General features: G+C 46.5%; 1 protein-coding gene across 3 annotated transcripts in view; it reads left to right on the top strand.

The window, feature by feature from the left end:
* PPP2R2C (protein phosphatase 2 regulatory subunit Bgamma) overlaps positions 1 to 16,950 on the top strand; it is a 29,727-nt gene that overhangs the window by 3,165 nt on the left and 9,612 nt on the right. Inside the window, exons 2-3 of one of the 3 annotated variants that reach the window (XM_081332529.1) lie at positions 7,489 to 7,583; positions 13,413 to 13,510. In XM_081332529.1, the coding sequence (XP_081188655.1) occupies positions 7,517 to 7,583; positions 13,413 to 13,510 (165 nt within the window). In that variant the 5' untranslated portion in view covers positions 7,489 to 7,516. The remainder of the gene's footprint in view (positions 1 to 7,488; positions 7,584 to 13,412; positions 13,511 to 16,950) is intronic. The other 2 variants (XM_081332530.1, XM_081332528.1) reach the window with 2 other exon arrangements.

Genomic DNA, 16,950 nt, shown 5'->3' on the forward strand with positions numbered 1-16,950 from the left:
AATACGTGGGAAGCAGGATTAAAATCTCGCCTGTGTTTTCCATACTAGAATTAGCATAGAATTTATTTATTTTTTTTAAAAAAATGGGGAGGGGGACTGGGTTGTGTCACTGCAGTCAGCAGTTCCTGATATGTGGATTGCAATTAACCACAACAACACCAGCGGAAGGAGGGAAGGAAGGAAGGAAGGAAGGAAGGAAGGAAGGAAGGAAGGAAGGAAGGAAGGAAGGAGAAGGGAAAGGAAAGGAAAGGATGAGTTGAAACGGACTGATGCTCCGGAAAAATGGCCCCTGGGTGTAAAGCTAAGTTCAGCACAATGGCAACTCTCTTGGGAATGTCTTGCTGAGCTTTGCAGTTAGTCCTGCCTTTGTCACTGGGCAAAAGTGAGATCATGTGTGCGATTGTGTTTCACAGCAGGACGGCTGCAAGAGCTTGTAAGAAAATGAGATGTGCTCATTGGGTCCCTTTTGAGTGTGCGAGTAGTCCTTGACTCACAACCTCAACTGAGCCCAAAGTTTCTGTTGTTAAGTGAGACATTTTTTAAGTGAGACTCCAGTCCGCCAAGTCTTAAAGTTGTCAAGGTTGCAGACCCCTGGGTTAAGGGAATCACTGCAGTTGATCAGTTAGTAACCCGATTGTTCAGTGAATCTGGCTTCCCCATTGGAAGCTCGCAAAAGGGGATCACATGACCCCGGGACACAGCATCGGTCATAAGTATGAATCAGTTACCAAACATCTAAATTTTGATCACGTGACCCTGGGGGGGGGATGCTGCCAAGGTTGCAACGGTCCTACGTCCCATTTTTTCCAGTGCCGTTATAACTTTGAACAGTCACTAAACGAACTGTGAAGAGACATGCCAGGTGTCTGAGACATGAGCCTGTGTGTGAAATGAACGGTGAAGTGACTCATCGTGGTCTTTAAGTGGTTGTTAAGAAAATCCCATTGGCGGAAAATCCCACTTAGGGTTAGGGTTAGGTCACCATGAACTCGGAGAGCAAAATGGACATTGCCAACAAATTCGGAGTGCTTGGATATGGTTAGGAGGACACTGACTTTTCTAGCCTGCCTTATCTATGTTTCCTGGTAAAATACATGGGAAAATCCCATTGGAGGAAAATTCCACTCAGTCTCAGACAAATGGCTGTCCAATCTCTTCTTGTAAACTTCCAGTGTTGGAGTACCCACAACTTCTGGTGGCAAGCTGTTCCACTGGTTAATTGTTCCAAATGTCAGGAAATTTCTCCTTAGTTCTAGGTTGCTTCTCTCCTTGATTAGTTTCCATCCGTTGCTTCTTGTCCTGCCTTCAGGTGCTTTGGAGAAGAGCTTGACTCCCTCTTCTTTGGGGCAGCACCTGAGATACTGGAAGACTGCTATCATGTCCCCCCTCGTCCTTCTCTTCATTAGACTAGACATTCCCAATTCCAGCAACCGTTCTTTATATGTTTTAGCCTCCAGTCCCCTGATCATCTTTGTTGCTCTTCTCTGTACTCTTTCTAGAGTCTCAACATCTTCTTTACAAAACTGGATGCCGTATTCCAAGTATGGCCTTCCCAAGGCCTTGTAAAGTGGTATTAACACTTCACGTGATCTTGAGTCTATCCCTCTGTTAATGCAGCCTAGGATTGTTTAACAATGTTGGAATTATTGATAATTAAGGATATTTTGAACATCACAGTGGCTGGAAGAGGACAAATATTATTGCTACGTGCCAATGGTATTCTGTTTTTTTATTGGTAATGACTCATCTGTACCAAAACTTGTGGACATTGTTTAATATTTTGATAATTTTTTCAGATTATTCCATTCGTTGGAATGTCAAATCTACTTCATACTCCTTTTAAGGTTTCAGAGGATAGTCCTTAAAAGTGGGTCATGCATTTGGCATAGATTCCTTTAATTATCGTAACGTGATTGGTAGAGGTTAATGTTTCTAATGTTCTGATTAATGGCGTTATAAGCAGATGATTTAAAACCCTGACGAATCTCCGGGGTTGAATAAATAAAAATCGTAACCCTCCCAGAATCTCAGCTCTTTCAATCTTTGTGGGAAAACGTTCAACAGTTTGATTTCTGAATTATTACTGCCAAGATCATAAATCCTTGCTCATTTTCTCGCGGCAAGAAACGTGACACTCGTGATGGGAACCATCAGAAATGCATTTGTCCATATTTTTGAGATAAACGCACAGGCGCTTTTTTCAAAAGGCAACTGGACTTTGTTTTTCCTTGAAGACGTTTCGCTTCTCTTCCAGGAAGATTCTTCCGTTCTGACTGAATGGTGGAGAATGGAAGGATTTATACTCCTTGCAGACAGCTGGTCATTAGCACTTGTCCTGAGCGTCGTTGTGGCCACTTGGAGGTTTATCTGTGCCCTGAATAGGGCAAGTGGGTGTGGAAACTTCTTGGAACTGCGGAAAGGATTGTCCCTCCCCCTCAATTGAGACAGGGCTGTAGGTGTAATGTATTATAAGGTAAAGGTAAAGGTTCCCCCGCACATGCGTGCTAGTCGTTTCCGACTCTAGGGGCCGGTGCTCATCTCCGTTTCAAAGCCGAAGAGCCAGCGCTTGTCTGAGGACGTCTTCCGTGGTCATGTGGCCGGCATGACTAGACGCCAAAGGCGCATGGAACGCTGTTACCTTCCCACCGTAGCGGTCCCTATTTTTCTACTTGCATTTTTACGTGCTTTCGAACTGCTAGGTTGGCAGAAGCTGGGACGAGTAACAGGCGCTCACTCTGTTACGCGGCACTCGGGATTCGACCCGCCAAACTGCCAACCTTCTGATCGACAAGCTCAGCATCCTAACCCACTGAGCCACCGCGTCCGTCGTAATGTATTGTAGGATTCAGATAAACCTCCAAGTGGCCCCAAGGAGTCTCAGGCAGAGCGCTAATAACCAGGTGACTGCAAGGGATATCAATCCTTCCATCTGTTCTGTTCCAGCCTACGACCGGCCCTGTTTGTGTGTCAGGAACAACCCTTTTTCCTTTTTACAGTCAATAGGCTGGAAAAAAACCCAACCCAAATTTATTTACAGTTCACACAAAAAAGCAACAGAATATTTCCTTCCATAAATGAAACAAAATATCAAACATGAGTCAACAAACAAGAGTTAAACAGAAGTATCAAGAACAGACCAGGATTCCCTTAGAACAGGGGTCTTCAAACTTGGCCCTTTTATGACTTGTGGACTTCAACTTCCATAATTCCTCAGCCAGCATGCCTGGCTGAGGAATTCTGGGAGTTGAAGTCCAGAAGTCATAAAGGGCCAAGTTTGAAGAGCCCTGCCTTAGAATGTCTCCGAACGAGATGGCTTTAATTTGGGGAGAACAGAGTTAAATGAAATACTTACGGGAACTGAAGAAAAATGGATTAAAAAAAATGTATAGCTACTTATTATATAGGGAATTAGAGGAGGAGCAAGTTGAGTCAATGATAAAATGGTCAAGAAATTTTGGATATACGATTGAATTAGATAGATGGCAGCAATTATGGGAAAGAAACTACAAACTGACAATGGCGACAGCGTATAAAGAAAATATGTACAAGATGTTCTACAGATGGCATATGTCTCCAGAAAGACTAGCTAAAATGTTTAAGGACAGATCTGTGAAATGTTGGAAATGCCATCAAATACCAGGCTCTTTCTATCATATGTGGTGGACGTGGGCAGAAGCTAAAACCTATTGGAACATAATCAGATCATGGATAGAAAAGATGATACAACAACGTATAGAACTAAGACAAGAAATTATTTTACCAGAGAAATATAGTAAAGAGAACACATATTTGATTATTCATATAACCACTGCAGCTAGGATCGTGTTTGCACAAAACTGGAAGGCACTGAAAGCTCCTCCAGAGCTCCTCCAATGGAATGTGCGGAAATGAATAGATTAAGAATGATAATTAAAGATAAGGCAGAGTCAGAGTATTATGAAATTTGGGGAAAATTTTACGAGTGGGTGACAAAGAGAATATACTTAAAAGACGGCTAACACTAACTTAGATGGAAGAAAAATGAGGAGATAAGGAGGGAGACCCAGGCGACACAGTATTGCATGACCGGAGGTAGTATAAAAAATTATAGAAGTATATACCGAGAAGGTCAGATTTATAGAAATATTGACGTAATAGAAAATTAATGTTATCATACCTAATATAGATATTGAAAATCTAAGGAGAAGAGCTGCTCGGACATTACCCCTGAATTGCATCGGAAGAGGAATGGGAGGGAAGAAAGGAGAGGAGAGAGGGAAGAGAATAGAGGAGGGGGAAAGAAGTAGGTAAGTTAGAGGAAAAGAGGAGAAGTGGGGAGAAACGGGAGGGGAGTGGTGAGGGAAAGAGGAGAGGAGAGATAGAAGAGGGAAGTAGAAAAGAAAGGAGAAAGGGAGAAAGAAAGTAGAGAAGAGGAGAGAAGGAGTCTGGATACAGCGAAAGGGGAAATGGACGAGCAGCACCCAAACTTACATGTATGTATCTATGTATTGCGATATATTTGTTGATTTGTTTGTGGAAGAAATGGAAAAATAAAAATGAATATAAACAAACAAACAAACAAAGAATGTCTCCGAACGGTTGCCTTCAGCAACCAGCCCCGCCCACACTTTCCCCTTTTATTATCTGTCCCAAGGCGTGGCTTCTCACTGCCTTCTCCTCCTCTCACTGAGTTGCCTCATTGATTTTCTCTGCTCTGCTCTGCTGGATTGCCTTCTGCTTCTAGCGTCTCTTAACAGATTCAGCTGTGACAACTCTGAGTCCGACACCTCTTCCTCACACAGCTGAGCCTCATGAGGAACACGACTGTAGGGGCCAGGCTGAGAGTCCTGCAGTGCATCAGAGCCTCCCTTCGACACCAAAGGCTCTCCAAACCCCTCCTCCTCCTCAGATTCCTCAGACTCAGCTGCTGGGAGCACAGGATGACACTGAATCACAACACCGTCCTCCACCACACAGTCAGAAGTAAAGAAGCTTCGTGGAGGAGAAGCAAAACGTCTTCAAGGAAAAACAATCTCCAGTTGCCTTTGGAAAGAAAGCACCTTGGGGACAGACATGACCCGGATGGCTGAGAATCTCCATAGTTATTTTTTTGAGACAGTTTAGCTGAAAACTCTTTGGCCAGTGATGGCGAGCCTTTTAGAGTCCGAGTGCCCAAACTGCAACCCAAAACCCACTTATGTATCATCGGGTGCCGGGTGGGCATGCCCCTTTGGGTGGGTGTGGCCCATTGGGTGGGCGTGGCCCATTGGGTGGGCATTGCTGCAGTGGTAACGGCAGACTGGGTGGGACTAAAAAGTTCTATCAATTAATTCCAACTTTGCGAGATCTTCTTTCCCCCCCCCGAGAAGTTGATTGATTGAACCTTTTTATTTTTTTTTGCACACGGCGGCGGAGGCCTAAAGCGAAAAGGTTTTATAAAACCCAGCTGAAGGCCTAGGACTGGGACGACGGCACGCATGCCCACAGAGAGGGCTCTGCGTGCCACCTTTGGCATCCGTGCCATAGGTTCGCCCCCACGGACCTAGGCGTTTGAACTCTATTCAGTTAGTGCGTTGGTGGGGGCGGTAATTTCCCAACCACTGGAAGACCATCGTAGTCCTTCTCCAGGTGTTTCTTCGTGGGAGAAGCAATAGCTTTTAAGCGGTGGTGGGATTCAAACAGGCGAACAACCGGTTCTGTGCGTGGATGCTGCTTCCGGAAGTCCATTCTGGGCCTGGGCAACAAAAAAATTAGCTACCGGTTCCGCCGAAGCGGCGGTGCAAACCGGCTGGATCCCACCGCTGGCTTTAAGATACACTACGAGCGAGTAGTGTCAACCAAGCACTCTGACCACCGTTCAAGCGTCATAGCCAAAGAGGCGTCTGGGGGGAACTCGGCCTCCTCTTTGGAAGCCTTTGAAACAGGCCTTGGATAATGTTCTTTCCTTTCCTCAGTTCTTGGCTACAGGAAGCTATGCCGCAGCTGTTTTAGTTCCGTCATCCGTGTCTATTTCGTACGTTGGTATGTTGAGTGTTCTCTGTCGGGCGCTTATTGCAGCAAAGGCATCGCCCAAGGCAAGGCGCGGCCGGCTCTCTTTAAAAGGGGTGTGGGCGTGTTTTTGTTGGGGGAAGGTGACCAACGGAAGAAACAGGCAAGATTTCGAGAGTTGTGTTGTGCAGTGACTGCAGGGTCACTCTTGACTAGCAACTTGTCGAAGCTACAGACTCGAGATACTTGAGGTGTCCGGATGTGAATGTAGAAAGGGACGAGAAAGGTGAAGCTAGAGGAGAAGAGAGCCATTTTCGTCTCCTAGATCGTGTCCCTGGAAAGCATGAAGATCCCAGCCCAGCCCAGCCATGGATGCTGGTAGAGTCAGGAAGGAGGAAGACGGCCAAACATCAGCCTTTTCCAGAGACCCAAGGGCGCCTGGTTAGGGTTAGGGTTGTGGTTGTGGTTGTGGTTGGGATTGGGATTGGGGTTAGGGTTAAGGTTGTGGTTGGGATTTGGGTTAGGGTTAAGGTTAGGGTTGGGGTTAGGATTGGGATTGGGATTGGGGTTAGCATTGGGGTTAGGGTTAAGGTTGGGATTGGGTTTAGGATTGGGATTGGGGTTAGGGTTAGGGTTAAGGTTGTGGTTGGGATTGGGGTTAGGGTTAGGGTTAAGGTTGTGGTTGTGGTTGGGATTGGGATTGGGATTGGGATTGGGGTTAGGATTGGGGTTAGGGTTAAGGTTGTGGTTGGGATTGGAATTGGGATTGGGGTTAGGATTGGGGTTAGGGTTAAAGTTGTGGTTGGGATTGGGATTGGTGTTAGGATTGGGGTTAGGGTTAGGGTTAAAGTTGTTGTGGTTGGGATTGGGATTGGGGTTAGGATTGGGGTTAGAGTTAAGGTTGTGGTTGTGGTTAGGGTTGTGGTTGGGATTGGGGTTAGGATTGGGGTTAAGGTGGTTGTGTTTGGGATTGGGATTGGGGTTAGGGTTAAGGTTAGGATTGGGTTAGAGTTAAGGTTGGGATTGGGGTTAGGGTTGGGGTTAGGATTGGGATTGGGGTTAGGGTTGGGGTTAGGATTGGGATTGGGATTAGGGTTGGGGTTAAGGTTGGGGTTAAGGTTGTGGTTAGGGTCAGGGTCAGTTTTAGGGTTTGGGGTCAGGGTCAGGGTTCGGTCTGTTGCCTACTTCCACTGAGCAAAACAGGTCAGTTCTGCAATGGAGAGCCATTTAGAGACTTGATCCCTGGCACTCGGAAGAGTTACGAAACAGACCATGGGCAGGGAATGGTCCTCCCCTCTTTTCCTCCCTTCCTCCAACCCTGCGCACTGGATACAGAGACGTGGCCATCCGGTCCCGGTACCTGGAGCCTTGTAGGAGTAGTAGCTGTTCTACATCCTTCCCACCAGAGAGGGGAGAACATCATTTCCTTGGTTGGAGGGAGGTTGCCCCATTTGACGTGCCTGCACCGTGAAAGGTCCTGATTTGGAGCCCTGGAAATTGAGGTCCTCTCTTTCTCCACAGGAGTGGCATAGCATGGGCGGTGGCAGCCATGCACGCGTCCTTCCACTGCCATGCCAATGAGTCTCCACCCCCTGCGGAAGAGAGCACTTCTGGAGGTGAGTGGGAAGGAGTCCAGCCGCTGGGCGGAGGGACTTGAGGAAGGTCCAGGGGAGCCTGTTCTAGGGCGCACACACACACATACACACATCCGTTCTCTTGTGGGCTTGCCAGGGGTCACACAGTCCCAGCCTTCCCTGGTTGAGGAACCAAGATGGGGAAAGCAGAAATGGGCATTTGAGTTAGACCGCACACACATTTCTACAGAGTCTAGGAGATCTCGCCACAGCCAACTCATCACAGCCCCCTTGCCGTTGCCGAATCTCCACGGCCAACTCATCACAGCCCCCTTGCCGTTGGCGAATCGCCACGGCCAACTCATAACAGCCCCCTTGCCATTGGCGAATCACCACGGCCAACTCATCACAGCCCCCTTGCCGTTGCCGAATCACCACGGCCAACTCATCACAGCCCACTTGCCGTTGCCGAATCGCTACGGCCAACTCATCACAGCCCCCTTGCCGTTGGCGAATCGCCACGGCCAACTCATCACAGCCCCCTTGCCATTGGCGAATCATCACGGCCAACTCATCACAGCCCCCTTGCCGTTGCCGAATCACCACGGCCAACTCATCACAGCCCCCTTGCCGTTGCCGAATCGCCACGACCAACTCATCACAGCCCCCTTGACGTTGCCGAATCGCCACGGCCAACTCATCACAGCCCCCTTGACGTTGCCGAATCTCCACGGCCAACTCATCACAGCCCCCTTGATGTTGCCGAATCGCCATGGCCAACTCATCACAGCCCACTTGCCCTTGCTGAATCGCCACGGCCAACTCACCACGGGACAATGCGCTGCGGGACCAGAGTTACACTAATATGGAAGGAATGGCGGAGTAGGATCATTTAAAGAAGGGATGCCAAAGGAGGGGCAAAAGGAAAGGTGGGTGAGAGAAATTAAAATCATGTTTTAGTGATTTTAAACAATTAAACTGAGTTGTTGCATTGTGCCGTGGCAAGTTGTGTCGGAGCAAGTTGGCTGTGATGAGTTGGCCGTGGCGAGTTGACCGTGTCCAGTTGTCCCATTCCGTTTCTACAAATGCCCCTCACTTAGTTCCTTTTTTTAAAAACAAAATTCCGTCGGTACCTATTTCTGCCCTTCTGCCTTTTAAAATATTTTCCAATGATAGCACAGTTATTTGCACCAAATGTCAAGTTTGTCCGAAGGAGACCTTTCTATGCGCTGCTGATCTAGTCCCCCAGACTTAATGAGGGTGGTCATTAAGTGGGGCTGAATTTCATCAGATCCCAGGCTTTTTAGAGTGCTTAGAGCAGGGGTAGGCAACCTCGGCTCTTTTATGACTCATGGACTTCAACTCCCAGAATTCCTGAGTCAGCATGGCTCAGCTTGGAAACCTCTTCCTTTCCCCTCAGCATGGCTGACTCAGGAATTCTGGGAGTTGAAGTCCATGAGTCATAAAAGAGCCGAGGTTACCTACCCCTGGCCTAGAGCGATGTTTATCAACTGTCGCCACTTTATAATGATGGACTTCAATTCCCAGAATTCCCCAGCTGGCCGTGCAGCCGTATCTCCATGCTTGCTGGGCAATGCTGGGAGTCGAAGTCCCAACATATTTCAAATTTGAGAAACCCTGGTGTAGAGAGAAAGCCTCAAATGTAATGTGGAAATATACACTGAGAAACTGCCCATGTTATCCTGGGCTGTGTTCCCACATAAAACGTTTCTTACGGCTCCAGAAAAAAAAAACCCAAATCGCCTCTCAAGCACTCCAGTATCAAAAATGGCTGTATTAGCTTGGAAAAATGGAAACTGCTTAGAACTCTTGGGTTTCACTTCTTCAAAAATTCTCACAAGATTCTTTCTTTAGCTCCATCGGGCAAGTGTGTGGGAGAGGTTACCTCTGATTTTGTTAGCAGTTGGGGAGAAATGATTATGAAAATGGCTTAATGTCTATTATAATTCTTCTCATTGGAATCTAGTTTGGTGTTTTTTTTTTCTTTGTTTTTATCAAAAATCAGGAAACCGGGGGGAAAATTTTGCAAGGCAAACATCAGCTTAAACATTTGGTCACAATACAGTTACTACTATTACTAGTGGTATAATAGTAGCACTAGTGGTAGTGGCATGAAACACTACTTTTTAACCAGTGTGGTAACACAATGCACAGTTACCTTGTACTTATTTTGTGGACCACACAGGAAATTGGAACGTTTATTTTATTTATTTATTTTAATTCCATTTATATCCCGCCCTTCTCCGAAGACTCAGGGCGGCTTACAAGCTTAGCAGTAGCCTTCATTCTATGTATATGCCTGCTTATTAGGGCTTTCACACACACACCCCAAGCGGCATTATTACAAAGTCAGCTTAATTGCCCCCAACAATCTGGGTCCTCAGATTGTCTCATTTATATCCCACCCTTCTCCGAAGACTCAGGGCGGCTTACAATCTAAGCACAAATCAATGTGCTTAGCAATAGCCTTCATTCTAGGTATGTGCCTGCTTATTAGGGCTTTCACAACACACCCCAAGCGGCATTATTACAAAGTCAGCTTAATTGCCCCCAACAATCTGGGTCCTCATTTTACCTACCTGGGAAGGATGGAAGGCTGAGTCAACCTTGAGCCTGGTGGGACTCGAACCTGCACTAATTGCAGGCAGCTGGGGTTACTTAAGGAGGCATTAGCCCACTGCTCCACCAAGGCTCTACGGCTTGATCTACGGCCGTGTATTTTTCCTACCAATTTAACACAAAGCTTAGATAAGTGACATTACCTGTCCTTTTGTAGCTCAAATACGTGAGATTCACAGCAGGGTTTACGGCTAGTCCTCGACTTACGACTGCAGCTGAGCCATTTATGTTGCTAAGTGAGACACTTAAGTGAGTTTTGCCTCATTTTACGACCTTCCTTGCCACAGCTGTTAAGTGAATCACTGCAGTAATAAATGTGCGTCAGTTGCCAAGCGCCTGAATTTTGATCCCATGATCCCGGAGATGGTACAACAGTCGTAAGTGTGAAACTCAGTCCTAAGCCCCCTTTTTCCGTGCCGTTGTAACTTCGAATGGTCACTAAAGGAACTCTCGTAAGTTCAACGACTACCTGTATTCTTCCAATATTTTTCTTTTTGCCTGTTTTTCTTCTCAAAGGTGTCATCTGATACCGGTAATAGTTTGTAAGCAAAAAAAAAAAAGCCCCCGATGAATTAACTTGGTTGCTTGGAATGCCAGTTGTTACCTTAAAATGTTTTTGTTCAGTGTTGTTAATTTGGTGTTGATCCATGTTGATTGACGGGCGAAGGCAAGAGCAGCGGGCAGAGGCTTATCAAAGAGAGAAGCAACCTAATTTCCTGACGGCGTGAAGGGTTAACCGGTGGAACGACTGGCCTCCAGAAGTTGTGGGTGCTCCAACCCTGGAGCTTTTTTAAAAAAGAGATTTAAAAAAGCCACTTGTCTGGAAAGGAATACGGTTTCCTGCTTGGCAGCCCAGGAGGAAAGGGTGCAACAAGGAAATGGGTGCGTGCGCGACCTGGCGCACGTGTTCACAAATGGGCGCCTACACGACGGCAGGGCTAGCGTGTGCACGCATGTGCAAGCGGGCTGCGCTCATCCACTGCACGTGCGGGCGCCCATGCGCACCCACAAATGGGCTGCGTGAACACAGTGCGTGCTGGCGCCTGCGCACCGGCGCAAGCTGGCTGCCGACACGCAGATGACACTGGCAGCGGTTCTAGCGCCCGCACGCATGCGCAAATGGGGTTGCTAGTGCACACGCGGAGGTGTTGCCGTGAGGGGGGGCTCACCAGCTATTCCTGGGGCCCGGACGGCCCGGTAGCAGACTGCGGACCATAGTTTGGGGACCCCTCGGCTAGAAGGCCTCTGAGGTCCCTTCATTGATCAACGGAACAACTTGCCACCAGATGTTGTGGGTGCTCCATCACTAGAGGCTTTTAAGAAGAGACTGGACAGCCATTTGTCCGAAATGGTTTCAGGGTTTCCTGCTTGAGCAGGGGGCTGGACTAGAAGACCTCTGGGGTCCCTCCCAACTCTGTAATTCTGTAATTTTTCTCCAAGCAGGTAGACACTGAAGCCGAGAACGTTCAGATCCTAGAGTCCATTTGCATTTTGATATCCCTCCTTGTATGCTGATAACCACAACCTGTGCCACTGAGGGCGATTTATAAGACTTCCCGTTTCTTGAAAATTTGCTTTGCAGGAGGCGAGTGACCCAGATGAGCCCACGGCAGTTTCTAAGTATAAGCCCCAAACGTCTTTTCTGCAAATGAAGGGTGTCATCCTGAGTAATTTGAGAGCCTGAGAAACAAATCAGATAAAAGATAAAAGCCTGACAGTTATCTGAAGCGCAATAGCCGTGGGTTTTTTGTTGTTGTTCGCCTTTCTGCTCATTTCATCACAGGAGCAAATGAAAGAGTTGTTGCATTTCCTGGAGATGCACAGAAATGTGGACAAAAGCAGTTGCAGAGTTTAGTCGGTTCATCTCTGCTTTTAAATAGCAGGATTAAAAAAAATCTGCATTTAAAAAAAAAATCTTTGAAGGTCCGGTTGCTGGCGTTAGCTGAGCTTAGTTGCTTTTCTGCAGATAATTCCTCCCCAGTGCGCTGCTGATGCTTCCTAGCCCAGAAATGAACGCTCTAATGAACTTGAGTGTCTGTACAGTTGGTTGGACTTTGTGTTGGAAAAGTGTCCATCAATGCTTTCTCATCCAGTAGGGGAAAAGCATCTTGCGACAGGCAAAAAGATTAGTTTGGGGTCTTCCGTATTTTCATTAATGACTGGGATGGTCCCAAAGGTGCTTTTTTTTCCAAGAAAAAACTGGGCTCTCTGTGTTTTTCCTGGAAGACGTTTCACTTCTCATCCCAGAAGCTTCCTCAGCTTCTGACTGGATGGTGGAGGAACGGCAGGATTTATACTCCTTGCAGAAAGCTGGTCATTTGCATCCTTTTAGAGAGTCCTTGAGGCCACTCGGACCCTGAGGACACATACCAAATGTCCAAGCGGCCTCCACGACTCAACAGAAGGATGCAAATGACCGGCTGTCTGCAAGGAGTATAAATCCCTCCATTCCCCACCATCCAGTCGAAGCCGAAGAAGCTTCTGTTTTATTCTATTCTGTTCTATTTCTATTTCTATTTCTATTTCTATTTCTATTATTTCTATTCTATTCTATTCTATTCTATTCTATTCTATTCTATTCTATTCTATTCTATTCTATTCTATTCTATTCTATTCTATTCTATTCTTTTGTTCTATTCTTTCTACTGTTCTATTCTATTCTATTCTGTTCTGTTCTATTTCTATTTCTTATTCTATTCTTCATTTTATTATTCTATTCTATTTATTCTATTCTATTCTATTCTATTCTATTCTATTCTATTCTATTCTATTCTATTCTATTCTATTCTATTCTATTCTCTATTCTATTTCTATTTCTATTTCTATTTCTATTTCTATTCTATATTCCAATTTCTATTCTATTCTGTTCTGTTCTGTTCTGTTCTGTTCTATTCTGTCTTGTATAGTCGAGTCCCCTCATGGTCACTGCAGGGTCTCAGCTGGGCTTTGGACTGAACTGGCTGGCATCAACCTCCTCGGGAGAGCTGGATGGGCCAGAGTTTTCAAGCTACCGGTCCTCCTGCTTTTGCAGGGATGTGGTTCCTCCTCCTTGGAGAAGGGCCCACCGCTCCCCCTCCTCGTCTTTACTCCAGAAAAGAAGAGAAGAGCCAGTCGCATGATTTTCTGCTCTGTGGGGGCATCTGATCATTCTCTTATCAAATGCGCGGAACATTTCGGATCAACACCGGCTGCATCAATGTAATTTGCTCTTATTATTTTTTTCCCCCGTAGCTGATATTATTTCAACTATTGAGTTCAACCAGACAGGGGAATTATTAGCAACGGGGGACAAAGGCGGTCGAGTTGTTATATTCCAGAGGGAGCCCGAGGTATGTTTTTTTTTCCTTTTCTTTCTTTTTTCTTTAAACATCTCTGGTTGTTGTCAGAGAAACTTTCTCCCTGAAGTATTGACCTATGAGCACTTCTCTGTCCTGGGCCCAAACTCCAGGTACCCCCAAACCTTGCGTGCGCCTCCTGTCCCCAAGTGCCAGCGTTTGCTTTCCTGTTCCCAGCGGGAATTTTGTTTTCAGCTTTTGTCGTTTTTCTTGCCAACGCGGTACGTGGAGAGCCCTCCCTTGCCGAGTCCTTTGAAAAGCTCGCAAAGGATTGTGCAGGGGTTGTCGTCTCAGGCAGCCTTTTTCACCGAAGGAGAAGCGAACCGGGGCGGAGGAACGGCGCAAAACCCCGCAGCAGAGGGATGGCATTTTTTTTTTTGGTAAGAAGCGCTTATGCAATCCTCTACGTTGGAGGAATGGCTCCCCCGCAGAAGGCAGGAGAAGAATGACTCGCCAGGGAGCGCATGAATAACTAGAAAGGCAGAGGCAGAGGGGTGTGACGTCAGGAAGGGCTCTCCAGAGAAGCTGATTTGTGCTCAGTACACAACACAACCAGGGTGGGATACGGGACGAGGTGTTGATCCATGGACACAGGTTTGAAGGCAAGGTCTTGGTGAGAGGGCCTTAGTGCTCTCGGAGCTTGGTTGCTACTGGTGATGTTACCTAGTTTGGGTCATGAAACGTCTGCAAGAAAACCACCAAGCTCCGAGAGCACCAAGGACCCCACAGTCCTCCTCCTCCTCCTCCTCCTCCTCCCTTCTAGCACTGATGATGTCACCTAGTTTGGGTCATGGAACATCTGCAAGAAAATAAGCAAACTCAGAGAACACCAAGGACCCCACAATCCTCCTCCTCCTCTTCCTCTTCCTCCTCCTTTCCTTTCTAACACTGATGATGTCACCTATTTGGGCCAGGAAACGTCTGCAATAAAACCACCAAGTTCAGAGACCACCAAGGACCTCACAGTCATCTCCTCCTCCTCCTCCTTCTCCTTCTCCTCTTTCTCCTCCTCCTCCTCCCCCCTTCTAGCACTGATGATTTTACCTAGTTTGGGTCATGAAACGTCTGCAAGAAAATAAGTAAACTCAGAGAACACCAAGGACCCCACAATCCTCCTCCTCCTCCTCTTCCTCAAAGATATGAACGATGATGTCACCTAGTTTGGGTCATGGAACGTCTGCAAGAAAGCAAGCAACTCATGGAGCACCGAGGAGCCCTCATTTCAACACTGAGCTACAAATATTCTCCTTTACCAGATCTGGAAGCTTGGAGACACTTTGGTCTTTCAATGACCACTTGATGGCTTGCAGGTTATGTTCAGGAGAGCCAGGAGAGGCTCTTCGTTCAACCCTCTGTTTTATTTCAGCATGGATTTTATCTTACTGTATTCTGCAGAAGCACAGGGAGACTGTGTGATGGTTTCCCAGAAGGTAAGATAGGAATAGGAATAGGAATTAGAATAGAATAGAATAGAATAGAATAGAATAGAATAGAATAGAATAGAATAGAATAGAATAGAATAGAATAGAATATAGGAATGAAGAATAGAATAGAATAGAAATACTATACAATACAATACAAAAATGAATAGATAGGATAGAAAATAGAATAGAATAGAATAGAATAGAATAGAATAGAATAGAATAGAATAGAATAGAATAGAATAGAATAGAATAGAATAGAATAGAATAGAATAGAATAGGAATAGGAATAGGAATAGAATAGAATATAGAATAGAATGTAGAATGGAAGAGAAGGAGAAGAGAAGAGAAGAGGAAGAGAAGAGAAGAGAAGAGAAGAGAAGAGAAGAGAAGAGAAGAGAAGAGAAGAGAAGAAATACAGAAGAACAGAACAGAACAGAATAGAATTCTTTATTGGCCAAGTGTGAATGGACACACAAGGAATTTGTCTCCGGTGCAGAAGCTCTCAGTGTACATACAAGCAACAAGGTGATAGGTCATAAATCATAAGTCATAGTTACAATCATTAATCATCAGATACAAACAACGTGATAAATCATAAGATACCAACAGGAGAAGGTAGTAGGGAAGATGAGAAGATGAGAAGGATAATAGCAACGCAGCCCTACTACGCGGGTAAACATCTTTAGGCACAAGACAGTGCTGTGGGAATCAGGTGTTCAGCAGAGTGACGGCACGGGGGAAAGAAACTGTCTTTGTGTCGAGTTGTTTTGGCATGCAGTGCACTGTAGCAGCGTACAGAAGGGAGAAGCTGAAACAGTTTGTGTCTAAAATGTGAAGACTCGGTAGATATTTCCTCAGCCCTCTTTCTGACCCACACAATATATAGGTCCTCAATGGAAGGCAGGCTGGTTGCAATTGGTTTTTTTTTGTTTAAGTTTGTTTGTTTTCTGCAGTCCTAAGTATCCGTTGAAATCTGTTCCGGTCCTGTTTGGTTGCTGTGCCAAACTAGACAGTTACGGAGGTGCCAATGGCAGATTTGATAATGCCTCCGTAAAAAAAACGGCGTCGGCAGGCCCTGTGTCTTACCAGTCCAGCATTGAGAACGCAAAGGGAACTCATTCCAAAACCACAACGTTCCCGGGGCCAGGCCTTGTCCTTGGCTGTGCTTATCAGCCAGAAAACGTCCCTTAGCTGAGAGGTAGAGGAAGGTGCAAGATCGGCTGGGAGGGCAGGGCCCTGCGGACGAGTCCTGCAGGTACACGCAAGTGCAAGGCAGTGTTTGCGCTCTGCTCACGCCGACGGGAAGGGAACGCGTTTGAGGGTGTCAGGCAGAGCTGCAAAGCTGCATTGCAGTGCTCAGTGTGGAATCCGTGGGGGGACCTTCACTAACTCGATACGCAATGGGAAGTCTCAGACGTGCGTGCGAGCGTGCGTGCGTGTCAGCTTGGGCAATTCCCTCCAGGCACAGTAGCATAAATAGACACCATCTGTTCGCCCCACCATCGCTGCCCCATTTCTTAGACTCAGCCTGAGAGCAGATGAGCGTTTCCGCCTAATATTCTTCCTCCCTCTTGCCCCTCCCCTTTCCGGCCCCCCCACCCCACCTCCCAATCCGGGAATGTATCGTGTCTTCTATCATCAGTTGAAGTGGGGCTTTTGTTTTTAATATATCTGCGGAGCTAGAAGGAAAAGCCTGGATGGCATTTAATAATAACAGTAATAAAGTTGGAAGGGACCTTGGAGGTCATCTAGCCCAACCCCCTGCTCAGGCAGGAAACCCTCTACCACTTCAGACAAGGATACGCTCCATATTTGGGTGCGTTTTAATTCCACGCTCTCGTGGACAGTCCCAAAGGTGCTTTTTTTTCAGGAGGCAACTCTACTTTGTTGTTGTTTTTCTTTGAAGACGTAACGCTTCTCATCCCAGAAGCTTCTTCAGCTCTGACCGGATGGTGGGGAAGGGAAGGATTTATACTCCTTGTAGACAACTGGTCATTTCCCTGCTTTTGG

The sequence above is a fragment of the Vipera berus genome (genome assembly GCF_964194415.1).
Source record: "Vipera berus genome assembly, chromosome: 7".
NCBI lineage: Eukaryota > Metazoa > Chordata > Lepidosauria > Squamata > Viperidae > Vipera > Vipera berus.